The sequence below is a fragment of the Pavona decussata genome, unplaced genomic scaffold (genome assembly GCF_977016875.1).
Source record: "Pavona decussata unplaced genomic scaffold, jaPavDecu1.1 SCAFFOLD_72, whole genome shotgun sequence".
Lineage (NCBI taxonomy): Eukaryota > Metazoa > Cnidaria > Anthozoa > Scleractinia > Agariciidae > Pavona > Pavona decussata.
The window spans coordinates 3,080,413-3,094,479 of NW_028145491.1; the positions used below are offsets into that span (position 1 = coordinate 3,080,413).

A 14,067-nucleotide genomic window follows, 5' to 3' on the forward strand; every position below is an offset into this window, starting at 1 on the left:
TCTACAACGAAGACTGTCCCCATGACGTACATTGAGTTTAAGCAAGCGTAGATGATCAAAGCAATTCATGGTTAACTACACCAGTTTTAGCAGACAAGCTGAACGCTAAAGGTCCTGATTGGAAGTAATACCTTGTATAAAACCTCTGAAGAAAATGACGGTTACAAAGCAATGAAGTTTTACATAGCGAAGTTGAATCCTAAAAACAATGCATTTTTCAATATGTGAAGAAGCAGTGGAATTATGATGATGAAATTTGGTACGATGCACGACCCATCGGTGTCAACGAGCTCAACAACATGACGAAAAGCATCAGTGAGGCAGCAAAACTGTCGAAAGTCTACACCAACCACAGCATCAGGGCCACTGTGATCACCTTGTGGTCAAATGCCAGTATCTGGTCACCATAGTGAGCAGAGTTTAGCGCACAAGCAACACAGTCTTCCACTTCTCAACTGCAACGCTGCAGTGAAGTTCTGTCAAGAAGTCTCACAGCTGAAAGTCCCTTTTCTTCTGGCACAGCCATAAACACCCGCACCCAAATTCATGAACAGATCGAGATGACAGGGGCAACAACATCAAGCAGCTATCTTGGATCGCTCTTCAACAACGGCACGGTACAACAAGCTCATGTTTTTTTTTTTTTAATTTATTAATTGACAATACAATCCATTACATTGCCATACATACAATACAAATATACAATAGTTAATAGTAATAATAGCTAACAATAGTTAATAATAATAGTTTTACAACACCGCAATTAGTGCCGGGCAACTTCTTACATTTCATTTTTTTTCCTGTTATTTCCACAGTTACACAGTTACAGTTTACATATAGTACGTAATTTAACATAACTGTGGACTTGATCTTTAAAGAATCGTTTCCTCAAACATTCTCCATTTTTTCCTAAACGAATTGGTCTTATTCGATTTAAGAGAAATGTGCCTTTCAGTTTGATATTTATTTAATAAAATTCTCTTAAAGTGGCTAAAAGATGGTTTCGTTTCTTTACACCAGCAAGTCCACAGATACGTTTTTCCTAAAATAAGTATATAGTTTTGCAGATCCATCTCCTCCTCTAAGAACCCTAAAATAATCTCACAATATTTTAAAGAGAGGCCTATGCAACTGTTTAGTTTATTTAAAATTTTGTCACAAACTTCATTCCAAAAGGAGGTCGAGAAAGAACAATCAAAGAAAATATGAGATATCTTCTCTATTGTGTGATGACAAAAGGAGCAGTTGGGGTTAGAAGCATAGCCTATCTTACAAAGTAATTCATTTGTGTATAGAATTGAATTTAATACTTTATATTGAAAGGAACGTAGATAAGGTTCATTTGCGGCTCTCAGTGGCATCACAAATGCCTCCGAAAGTTGCTTATCCTCTAGATCTAATTCCTCTCTCAACTTAGCCCATGTTGAGGCCCGCGCTCAACACCCACTTTCCGCTCAGCGGCCTTCCCTTTGAGGACCTTTGATGTACCCTAGAATTTTGATTACTAACGCAATAACAAAATCAATCTCTGTGATCGTCGCCTGTGTTAGTCACTCATGTTTTTCGAAGCCCCTTTTTCTTCTGCCTTTTTTGTCCACCTTGGATCGTTCGCTAATTGTCGATACTAGGTAAGAAGTGTTGTCAAGTTTATTAGTGATTTGCTGTGATTTCCGTAGATTTGTGTTATTTTTGGATTTTCACCGTGAATCGGGCGGCCCGCGTGACCTTAGTGATTTGTATTATTTGCAGAATAAAACGGAGTTTCCAGAAGATATCCAAGCCTTCTTGGTCAATTTCGTCTCAAATAAAACTTCGTCAAATTCATATCGATTGGGATAGGCCTCACCTTTTGGGCGCCTATTCATGGTTCTATTCTAGTAATTGTTCATCGCCTCGATAACAATTGCAAGATCGTTCGCGCATCGAGTTTCACAGGCACAAACAACATCGCGCACGTGGTTCGGAGAAACTGTTCAATCCTGACAAACGCCAGTTACCATTGGAAGGAAACCACAGCATTCAACGAATTACCACAACACATTGTAAAGCCCCATGTATCCGCTCCTAGTGGATATGGCAAACAGACACGGCAACAAACGAGAGTCGCGCCCATCTGCACTACTAAACCATGAAGATGTGAGACGGGAAAGGGCGATCGCCTTAAAACGTTCGCGCGCCGGCCACCTAAGCGCTACCACCGACGCTCGACAAGAAGTCGAAAAGCTCATGCAGGATCACTCAGACGTCGTATTGATAAGGGAAAAGTTCAATGAATACGAAGCCCAATGGAAAAACTTTGTTGTGTCACACAATAAGTTTATGGATTTCGCGACTCCCGATGAACAAATTGAGTGCTCTAAACAATTCGACGCCCTAGCACAACTCAGGATAAATTTCTCCTCGACTGTGGAAAATTTTATATGTAACGCTGCAACTGCCCTTAACGAACACGTGATGGAAAACCTTCAAGAAATGTCCAGCCATCTCCGTGGATCTGTAAAGTCACGCACTTCCGGAACGTCACGTAATTCAGCCAGCGTTACTAGTTCAAAGGCCCACGCACGAAGGCTTGAGGCCGAAAAGGCTCAACTGGCTCTTTTCATCGCGGAACAAGAAAAACAAAGGCTAGTGGAAGCAAAAATCAAAATGCTCGAATTGGAAAGAAAACAACGTGAATACGCAACGATGAGAGAACTTCAGGAAGAAGAATTAAAAGGCATTATGAGGTTGGAATCCCTCAAAACCGAGGCCGATGCTAAGCTCGCTGAAGCAAGGAAAACAGCTGCCCTGATGGATCTAGAAGTCAAAATTGTCGATGAAACGGGAGACGGATTGTCGGACATGGAGACATCATCTGTTTTCGGAACCAGTGAAGTCCGTAACGAACCTGTCGCGTCAACGCCCACGGGTTACGCCCCACCTGTTTGCGGTAATCTTCCAGCGCTGACATGTGGCGTCTCGACCTACACTTTGACTGTCCCGAGTACATTGGCTCCCGATTCCCAACAGACAACTGCCACTGTACCAGTATTCTCTGCGATCCAGAGGGTGTCCACTGAGACGATTGTCACCCCTGCCCACCAGCCTAGGATCAGCGCTTCAACAGCGGCTGGCAATAGTCCCGGTCTACCTGCAGTGAGCAGCCTTTCTCCTTGGGCCCCACCCTTTCCAGATCCATTAGCCCAGCTAAGTTCGTGTGAACCGGCAATTACCAGGGTAACCGTTGCCCCTGCCCACCCCTCTGGAATCAGTGCTTCAGCGACAGGCCGGCGGCAAATGGTCTGAATCTACCTACAGCAGACAACCTTTCCCCTTTGGCGCCGCCTTTTTCAACTACATCCGCGCAGCAAACTTTGAATGGACCCGATTTCACCAAGGTAACTAGCACCCCTGTGTACCCTCCTGGATTTGGTGTCCCATCGACAGCAACTATCAACGGTTTTCCTTTTACCCAGTCCTATTCACCTCCATCTGCGAGGCCAATCTCTCATGCAGAGTCTAAATCGTCCACTCACGATGAAGTCCTTGCGCTTGTTGTGTCGACTATGAAGGACATTTCAATGATGCAACAAACGCTTGCATACAATCAAAGTCTCCCGCCCATTCATTTCCAAAGGTTTAGTGGCATGCTGGAGGAGTTTCCCCTGTTTAAACAGCGCTTCAAACGCATCGTAATGTCGCGGGAACACCTGGACGAGGAGAGCAACATGACCCTTCTGTTGCAGTTCCTTGATGGGGAGACTAAAGAAGCTGTGTCGGGACTCGAGACAGTTGCAGGCGGCATCCACGAAGCTCTGGCGATCCTTGACCAGAGATACGGTCGACCATGTATGATTGTTGGTTCTGTTGTTGCCAACTTAGTCAAAGGACCACCAATCGCAAGCGGTGACAAGAGTGCCCTCTGGAAGTTCGCCGATCAAGCCACGAGGGCCCTAGCCACCCTGACATCCATGAACTGTCTGGCAGAAATAAAAACAAGGAAACATCATGAGCATGGCAGCGCGTCTGCCCAAGCCACTCCAGGACAAGTTCGCCGCTCTAGCGTATGACCTGGAAGCGAAGGGCCAGCGGTTCCCAACCCTGGCTAACTTTGTTAACTTTCTCACCAGACATGCGAACATTGCCAACCACCCCATTAGCGGCAAATTCCAGCAGTTCAGCTACAACAACCCTATCAAGAACAGAAAACTGCTGCCCAGTGGGAAACAGGAGCCACCGAAATTTACAACAATGTCAATCAGCAATGACAGCAAGACCACCCCACAACCATCCAGGACACCTCAGAAAAACGGAAGTGCCAGTTCAAATAGCTTTCGATGTTGTGGCCAAGCACATCCATTGTACCGGTGCAAAGAGTTCAAGAAGAAGACACCACAAGAGAGAGCGACCCTTGTCTCCTCAAAGAAAATGTGTCCCAATTGTCTCAAGAACACTGAGCATTCAACAGACACCTGCACCAGCTCCTTTAGGTGCCGGATTCAAGGGTGTGGTGCATTCCACCACTCTCTCCTTCACCAAACGCAACTTCACGTGAGCATATCAGAAGACCACACCACAGATGGCCCAACTGCAGCAGTCGACACCACAGTTTCAGTTACCTCCTGTACCACCACCAGGACTGATGAATCGGGCACCATTCTCTTGCAGGTCGTACCCCTGAGAGTTGTCGGTCCTAACGGTTTAACCGTAACCACTTATGCAATGCTAGATTCTGGATCTGAAATCACAGTGGTGGACCCGTCACTCGCTAGTTTCCTGGGACTCAGTGGCCAACCAGACCGTTTGGTCTTCTCAACCGTAGGTAATCACAATGAGCCTCATGACGGAGAAAGAGTAAATCTTGCAGTGGAGTCACTTATCGACGACCATCCCCAACAGCTTCAACTACAAAGGATGTGGTCCGGGAAAGCACTAAGCATTCCATTGCGCCACCAGTGTATTGCCACCAACAAGTCAAGATGGCCACATCTTCACGATGTTCCCTTCCCGGAAGTCCAGCGACAGAAGGTCTTGCTTATAATTGGAGCTGATGTAGCTGAAGTGTTTGTCCCCCTGGAGGTTCGGTACGGAAGCGCAAACGACCCTATCGCTATCCGTTCCTGTCTTGGCTTCGCTGTTCTCGGCAGAATCGGTGACAGACCAACACAACAGCGGTATGATGTTCACCACATTCACACAGGAGCTTGTGACCTGACACTCAACCACCAAGTTGAACTGTTCTGGCAGTCGGAGTCCCTTGGCATCGAACCCTACAAGTCGTTGTCAGTTGAAGACAGGCGTGCCGAGCAGATCATTGACAAAACAATTTCTAAGACAAATGGACACTACAGCATGGGTCTCCTGTGGCAAAAGGAACGTCCCAGCCTTCCTTTCAATCGCCCAATGGCTGAGATACGTCTGCGCCACCTCAAGCGACGCCTGGAACGAGACAAAGATCTTCACGTAAAGTATTGGTCAGTCATTGACGATTACGTCGCCAAAGGTCATGCCCGCAAGCTCACAAGGGAGGAAGCTCATCAGAGAAGTAACAAGACCTGGTACTTACCTCATCACCCAGTTATTAACCCAAACAAGCCAGGCAAGATCCGCGTTGTTTTTGATGCAGCTGCAAAGTTTCAAGGCACCTCCCTGAATGATCAGCTCCTGCAAGGTCCAGATTACATAAACAACCTAGCTGGCGTCCTCATGCGGTTCCGACAAGAAGAGGTGGTCCTCATTGCAGATATAGAGCAGATGTTCCACCAAGTACACGTGCCTGCCGAAGACTGCGATGCCCTTCGATTCCTTTGGTGGAGTGGGAACCTCAACGAGGAACCTGAGGAGTACCAAATGCAAGTGCACATATTTGGCGCTACGTCCTCCCCTTGCTGCTCCAATAAAGCCCTGCGACAAACTGCTGATGATCATGAGGACAAGTACGGCAGAGAAGTTGCAGAGTCCGTCCGCCGTAATTTCTATGTCGACGACCTTCTCAAGTCTATCCAGACCACCAACCAGGCCACTACCCTGGCGGTTAACCTAATTGCCATGCTGAATGAAGGTGGCTTCCGTCTGACCAAGTTCTTGAGCAACCGGAGAGAGGTTCTGTTGGCACTTCCGTCCCAAGAAAGGGCCAATCCAACTCTCAACCTTGAGTTAGACAGGTTACCAATCAACTGCACGCTCGGTCTACACTGGGACGCAGAGAGGGATGTCTTCTGTTTTAAAACTGTCTCCACGGACAAAACAGCCACCAAGCGCCGGATTCTCTCCTCCATCAGCTCGCTCTTTGACCCTCTCGGATTTTTGTCACCCTTTGTACTCCCTGTCAAGGTGTTGATACAAGATCTCTGGAAAGAGAAGGTCGGATGGGATGATGAAATCCAAGATCACCATCGGAAGATTTGGCAGCAGTGGACACATTCTCTTCCACGATTCGAAGATATTCAAATACCTCGCTGCTACCGGGAACCAAGCATGCTGACCAACAGCACAGTCCAACTCCACATGTTCAGCGATGCAAGCGAGTATGCCTACTCAGCCTTGGCATACTTAAGGTTGAGTGACGTCCACAGCGGCCAAACTCACTGCTCCTTCGTCTTTGGAAAATCTCGCAACGCCCCCCTAAAGAGACCAACTATCCCACGTCTCGAGCTCATGGCAAGTCTAATGGCAGTCCGAACGAGCAACCTCATCAGAGCAGAGCTGGACCTTCCTATCGACAGTGTGGTCTTCTGGACCGACTCACTGACTGTGCTTCAGTACATCAAGAATGAAACCAGACGGTTCCATCGTTTTGTTGCTACCCGAATACAAGAGAACCACGAGCACACCACCCCTGATCAGTGGCACCACGTCCCCGGAGTCCTGAACCCAGGTGATGTGGACCAGACTTCCTCTGGCGGACAGAAGATCATTGGCCTCGCCGTGAAGTTGGCGACGTCGTAGAAGACGACAAGGAAGTAATCGCCCCAAAGGCCAATCAGAACACCATAACCATAGCAACTGGTTCCCCCTTGGATGAGTTGCTGAGGAAGTTCTCTTCATGGCCCAGGCTAGTCCAGACTGTAGCATGGCTCATGCGCTTTGTCCACTTCGTGAAGTCCAAACGCAGTGTACCGCCTACAACAAAACCTTGCAAGATCACCCTAGCAGAGACATACGCCTCCTCGAGGGCAATCACGAGGACCGTCCAACGTCAGTATTTCCAGGAAGAGTTTGATGCCTTGGAGGCCAAAAACCCGTTGAAGAAAGACAGCAAGTTGAGTGCTCTCTGCCCAGTTCTCATCGACGGTACGATCTCTGTTGGAGGTCGACTACCACGCACCGGTAACTTCTCAAGCCATCCACCCTCTGGTGATTCCAAGTGAGCATCCCATTGCCACATTGCTTATCCGACACCACCACGAGATCCTGGGACATGCAGGGCGGGAACACGTTCTGTCGATGCTGCGACAAAAATTCTGGATCCTCAACGCCCGCGCACTGACCCGACGGATACTCCGTAACTGCATAAGCTGCCATAGGCGTCACGAAGGCGTGATGAACCAGATGATGGGAGACCTACCCAGAGCTAGGCTCACGCCTCACGAACCTCCATTTACCTACACTGGGCTTGATTTCTTTGGTCCCTTCTATGTCAAACACGCTTGCAGCACGGAGAAGGTATATGGGTGTATCTTTGTCTGTCTCACGTCAAGGGCCATCCACATCGAAGACGTTGGCGTTAGATCACTCGAGACAGACGCCTTCATCCAAGCCTTACGCCGCTTCATCTGCATCCGCGGCGCAGCAAAAGAGATCTGGAGCGACAATGGTACAAACTTCACCGGAGGGGAGAGAGAACTCACAGTTGCCATTCAAGATTTGGACCAGGAGATCATCCAGAGATCCCTACATGAGAAGGATGTCGAGTGGCACTGCCAGCCACTCAAGAAGTGGCACTTCCAGCCCCCGACTGCGAGTCACATGTCTGGAGTGTGGGAGCGACTTATCAGAAGTGTCCGCAAAACCATGAAACCTATCCTTGGCCACCCGCACGCCTTCGTTGCACGAGAGACCCTCAGAACCGTATTTGCTGAGGCAGTCGGGATACTAAACAGTCGGCCCTTATGCCCAAGCAGCGACGACCCAAATGACCGGGAACCAATCACGCCCAGTCATCTCCTTCAGCAGCATCAAGGGATGTCCTTGCCACCCGGAGCCTTCCAAGAAGAGGACCTGTATTCCCAAAAGCAATGGCAAAGAGGTCAAATCCTTTCAAACCACTTCTGGACCAGATGGCTGCGCGAGTATCTGCCCCTGCTGCAAGAACGTAAGAGGTGGATCCTCAAGCAACGCAACTTAGCAGTCAACGACCTCGTTCTTGTAGTCAAAGAGAATGCCCCACGCGGTCAGTGGCTGCTAGGCCGAGTGACGCGAGTTATTCCTGGGACTGACGGCTTGGTCCGAGCCGCCGAGGTCAGGACAGGAAACTCAACACTCCTGCGCCCTATTTCCAAGCTGTGTCTCTTGGAGGAGTCGAAGTAACCACGAACAGCCCGAAGTGAACCCTGAACATTGAACTCTGTTTTGAGCTATATTCATAATATGTTTTGTTGAACGCTAGTTTAAGTTTAGCTTGTTCAAAGGGGGGAGCATGTTGAGGCCCGCGCTCAACACCCACTTTCCGCTCAGCAGCCTTCCCTTTGAGGACCTTTGACGTACCCTAGAATTTTGATTACTAACAAAATTACAAAATCAATCTCTGTGATCGTCACCTGTGTTAGTCACTCATGTTTTTGGAAGCCCCTTTTTCTTCCGCCTTTTTTGTCCACCTTGGATCGTTCGCTGATTGTCGATACTAGGTAAGAAGTGTTGTCAAGTTTATTAGTAATTTGCTGTGATTTCTGTAGATTTGTGTTGTTATTTTTGGATTTTCACCGTGAATCAGGTGGCCCGCGTGACCTTAGTGATTTGTATTATTTGCAGAATAAAACGGAGTTTCCAGAAGATATCCAAGCCTTCTTGGTCAATTTCGTCTGAAATAAAACTTCCTCAAATTCATATCGATTGGGATAGGCCTCACCTTTTGGGCGCCTATTCAGCCCATTTATTTGGTTTTTCGTATTTTTGCTTTATAAGATAGTGATAAAAGTCACGGCACTTAAAATTTTCTAAATTAAAGATATTTTCTACGTCGGGCATGTGAAAGCGCAGTTTCAATGGAACTGATTGCCTTAGACCGGTCCATACTAAAAAGTTAGAGTTCTTTAATCCTGTAACTTTGACAACATTGAAAGATTCAATATTTGTCATATCATAAGGCAGATGATTTGTGTGTATGATATTGTTATCAAAAAAATGTTTATAAAAGACACTCTTGCCGTCAATCTTTATATCTCTGTTGTTCCATAAAATATACTTATATGTATTTTCGGGGTCCTCGACTTCAATTAATTTTGACCACCACTCCAAAAGTTCTCGATAAAAGGTCGCTGAGATTGTTAATCGGTTGATATCATAATTGCACTGAATTAAAAATAACCCCCCTTCGTATACCAAAAGATGATCAAGATATGACTTCCAAAATCCAGAGTTATCTGGGTCAACTATTCGTTTTAACCAGCTTAGCCTTAAAGCTTTAACCATACTTTCATAATCTAGCATTTTGAGGCCACCTTGGTCATAAGGTGCATAAGTTGAGAGTCTAATAACCTTGTCATTACCGTTCCACAAAAATCGAAAAACCAAACTGTTGAATTCTTTTATGACTTCGAAAGGAGTACATAATACCGAACCACACCACACCACACCTTTGGTTCAAATTTCAGCCAGAGAAGTTGACTTAAATTTTGTGTATTTCTGCTTAAAGGGGAAGTATCACGAAAATTTGATGTCATTTCAAAACCCAGAAATGTTTGTCTGAGGACAGAAACAAGAATATATTGTCTAGTTTTGTTATAAATTATCACCCCAGTGCAACAAAACTGTCGATTAGTGCCTCTGGCCAGATACAGAAGGGGCCAATATGGACTGAAACCTGAAAAATATTAGGCTAATGTTTTTCAAGTTTTTGTATTTTTGTTTCCAAAATGCGCTAGAACAGAGTACGTGTTGTTCCTGTCAGGATTTGAGTTGATTTCTCTCCCCTCGTTGTTCTAGAATTATTTTGTAGCAAAGTGGAGGTCTCATTTCACCATTTTTAACAAAAGAGGTCAGAAACCCCATGATACTTTCCCTTTAAATGTTTGCACATATTTATACCATGAAAGCAAGTTGAAATATTCTTTTGTGTCGAAAAGGAGAAAATATTTAGGAAGATTGTGTTGCCTTCCAAAACTGTTTGCAAGTCGAACTTTTTTTTTTTTATTTATTTGTCCATTATATTATAAATACAATCAAATAGAATCTTATGACTGCTAACTTAGATATAATGGCAGGAGATCTTAGCAAGCTCAATGAGCTTTTCTATGAAGATCCCCTTATTCAAGCTTAGACTAATTACAGGGCAGATGGTGATTTATTATAATTCTAGATAGATTACTTCTAATACTTGCTTTGTCCTAAAACAAAACTAAAAACCTAATAACCTAAGATACTTTGATTTTGCAAATAAGCCTTTGTGCTTCTCTTAAAAAAATTATAACCTTGTAATGATTTCAATTCTTTTGGTAAATTATTCCAAATATGCGCCCCCCTATATTTTAGTGAAAATTTCCCATAATTTGTCCTTTTGTAATCAATATATACATTTGATGCTGAACGAGTACCATGACTATGTATATTCTTATTTAAAGTAAAGTAATTATTAAAATATTTTGGTAAATTATTGCTAAAGTATGAATACATAAAGAGTGCTATAAGATACATGTTTAACTCATATATATTAAGAATTTTCAGAGATTGAAATAGCGCCTTGGATTCATCATGATATTTTGAAAAAGTCATTAACCGCACCAATTTTTTCTCTATGATAATTATCGGTTTCAGTCTAGTTTGGTAAGTGCTTGTCCATATTATACCACAATATGTTAGATATGGATACATCATAGTGTTATATATTGTCTTAAGTGTTTGGATAGATAACACATGTCTAGCCTTGGCCATGATCCCTGTCATTTTCGCTATTTTTGTTGAGATTTGGTCAATATGCTTTCTCCGAGAGAGTTAATCATCTATATATAAACCAAGAAATTTTGTGTAATTAACCTTATCAATCTGTTGATCGTTTATTTTAATTTCAAAAACTTGGTCTAGTTTTTTTCTTTTAGTTTTAAATACCATGAAGTGTGTTTTCTTAACATTTAGAGAAAGCTTATTGCATGAAAGCCAAGATGTGATGTTTTTTAGTTCTTGGTTCATGGTGTTGTATAAAATATCAACATTTTTATGACTATAAAACAAGTTTGTGTCATCAGCAAAGAGAATAAATGATAACTTTTTTGAGCACCTTGATACATCATTCATGTAAATGAGAAACAAGAGTGGTCCAAGGACAGAGCCTTGGGGTACTCCACATGTTATAGTTAGGCTTTGTGATTGTACTGACTTGTATTTTACTATTTGTTTTCTTCCTGTCAAATAATTTTTAAACCATTTATTTACAATCCCCCTTACTCCATAATGATCAAGTTTCCTTAACAGAATTTCATGATTTACAGTGTCAAATGCCTTAGCAAGGTCTAGAAATACTCCCAATGTATTTTCATTGTTGTCTATTGCTTGTGATATTTTTGTTATTAGTTCAATGGTTGCTAAGTTTGTAGAGTGTTTCCTTCGAAAACCATACTGACTTGGGAATAATATGTTGTTCTGATCAAGGTATTTAAGTAATCTATTGTACATTAGTTTCTCTAGTATTTTGCTGAAACATGGGAGAACAGAGATAGGTCTGTAATTAGAAAATTCTTCCTTATCGTTCGCTTTAAAAACTGGGGTAACAAGTGCAACTTTGAGATCATCAGGAATAGAACCAGTAAGAAATGACTGGTTATATATGTATGTTAATGGTTTAATTACATACTTTGAAATATTTTTTACTAATTTAGGTGGTATATCATCATGACCACAAGACTTGTTTTCTCTTAGTTTACGTATTTCAAATTCTACTTCATTTTCTGTAACTGCATCCAAGAAAATAGATTGAATAGATCTTTTACTTAAATAATTTGAAAAGTTTCTGTCACACAAAGCTGGGATGTGCCCTGTTGAAAATTAGCCAATGAAACAGTACTTTTGAGATAGGAGAATTTTGTATTTAATCTGGAAATAAAGTTTATTTACAAACATGAGTTCACCTGTCAGTTTTTTAACCAATCTGAGACGAGATCGTTGAAGTATAGCAAAATCTTTTTCTGAAAGAACAACGCATCAATTGAAGCGTAGCAAAGGGTATTTATCTTAATATTTTAAACATTTAAACTACGCGTTGAAATTGTTATAAAACAATTTATTCATGCATCAGCTGTCCGTTCATCGAGATAGGAAGCACTTGGGAAGTTTGGAGAGCACTCAAGAAGCTAGAGTTGCTGCATCTTTCGTGCTTTCCAAACTTTCCATGTGCTTCATATCTCAATGAAGGCACGCTGACGCATGAATCAATTGTTAATTATAGCATGACATAGCCCGAGATGTTCTACGAGACGCCATTTTTGTGGCTACTGCCTTCTGGAAAGGTCAGTAGCCACTATGCTACTGTGTTGTACGTAAGTCCGTACATCAGAACCTTTTGGAATTGCAGAATTTACCTGAAGTTGGGTCGAGTTCACCACGACAGGTTGGCGAGATCTCAGTCGGCTTTATTTGTGGATCCTTGTATTTCAATTCAAAATGGCTGCCGCATCTCTCATGCGTGAATTGGCAGTTTGTGGTTCTTGGAACAAAAACAGGTTTTCAAGACTGTAAATCAAAAGAACAACTTCTAAGGAACACTCGTCTGCTTAAAAAGAGGAAATCAATGAGTTCATAGTGGAGAAATGCCTGTTCGAGATTGTGTCAAGGCGAAACATGTGTGATCGGAGACAAGATCTTGAAATCATCACATGAGCTGTAGACGTTCTCGGAATTTTTGTGTGCTCCTGGGAATCCACTTTACAAAATACCACAGGTTTAAATGTGAATTTTACCGTGCTTTATGATAAAAATTAGTCGATTTGCCATATTTCAAATAGCTTTGGCGAAATTTTGGAAAAACAAGAAATTGAGCTTTAGTGAATCGCAGTTCGCCTCGATCGGTGGCCTCTTCACATAGCTTCACTCGAGGACAAAATTGAATGAATTTGCTTTTCAGGCGTGAACACAGGTCTGTCTGAATAAATTTTTCAATTAAGAAAGCTTATTATCTGTTCATCTGTGTCTTGATTCACGGAATTTCTTCACCATGCGATGTTATGTAAACAATGGGAGAGCCAAACATTATAGATCTATTACTCTCCCCTGTGTATTAAAGTGTAAACAAACTGAAATCCTCTAGCGCATACTAAATTGGCACTGATTAGACCTGTTCATTTACCCCTCTGAATTTTATACAACATTGCTTTTTTACTGCAATATTCTAAAAAAATAAAGCAGTAGCCACATGCAGTCATAGACTGCCTTTTATTTTACTGTTGTGTTCGAGAGCAATGGAAGATGTGGAGGAGGTTTTGGACTTTGGTCTACAGAAATTAGGATACCGCGAGTTAGGAGAAGGCCAGAAAAAAGTTGTTGAGGCATTATATCAGTAGGAAGGACGTATTTTTCGTTCTCTAACGGGATCAGGCAAATTGCTTTGTTTTGAGATTGCTCCGTCTGTGTTTGAGGGAATTGCTGTGGGAGTAGAGAATGCTGAGCAAAAAGAAAGTATATCTTCTGTTTGCCTTGTAATGCCCCCCCTGGTGTCTGATGAAAAATCAAGTTGCAGGTTTAAGAAAACGCAGTATAACAGCACCCATTATCGGCCCCAAATGTACTACATCCGAACTGAAAGATATGTGATGTTGTCAGTTTATCTTTGTGTTTGAAAGTCCAGAGGCTCTATTGAACTCCCACAGAAGCGTTATTCCTGATCTGAAGGATTAAATCAAAGCTGTCTTTATCGACGAAAGTCACTGTATTGCAAAGTGGTAA

General features: G+C 43.2%; 2 protein-coding genes and 1 long non-coding RNA gene across 3 annotated transcripts in view; all 3 read left to right on the top strand.

The window, feature by feature from the left end:
• The window catches only part of LOC146476994 (uncharacterized), a 254,304-nt gene that overhangs the window by 68,964 nt on the left and 171,273 nt on the right, over positions 1-14,067 (top strand). The window lies entirely within an intron of this gene.
• Positions 4,231-6,927, top strand: LOC146477002 (uncharacterized). The gene has a single exon (XM_085113903.1). It carries the CDS (start codon positions 4,231-4,233, stop codon positions 6,925-6,927), a length of 2,697 nt encoding a protein of 898 aa, XP_084970029.1.
• LOC146477003 (uncharacterized) lies at positions 7,522-8,508 on the top strand. The gene has a single exon (XM_085113904.1). It carries the CDS (start codon positions 7,522-7,524, stop codon positions 8,506-8,508), a length of 987 nt encoding a protein of 328 aa, XP_084970030.1.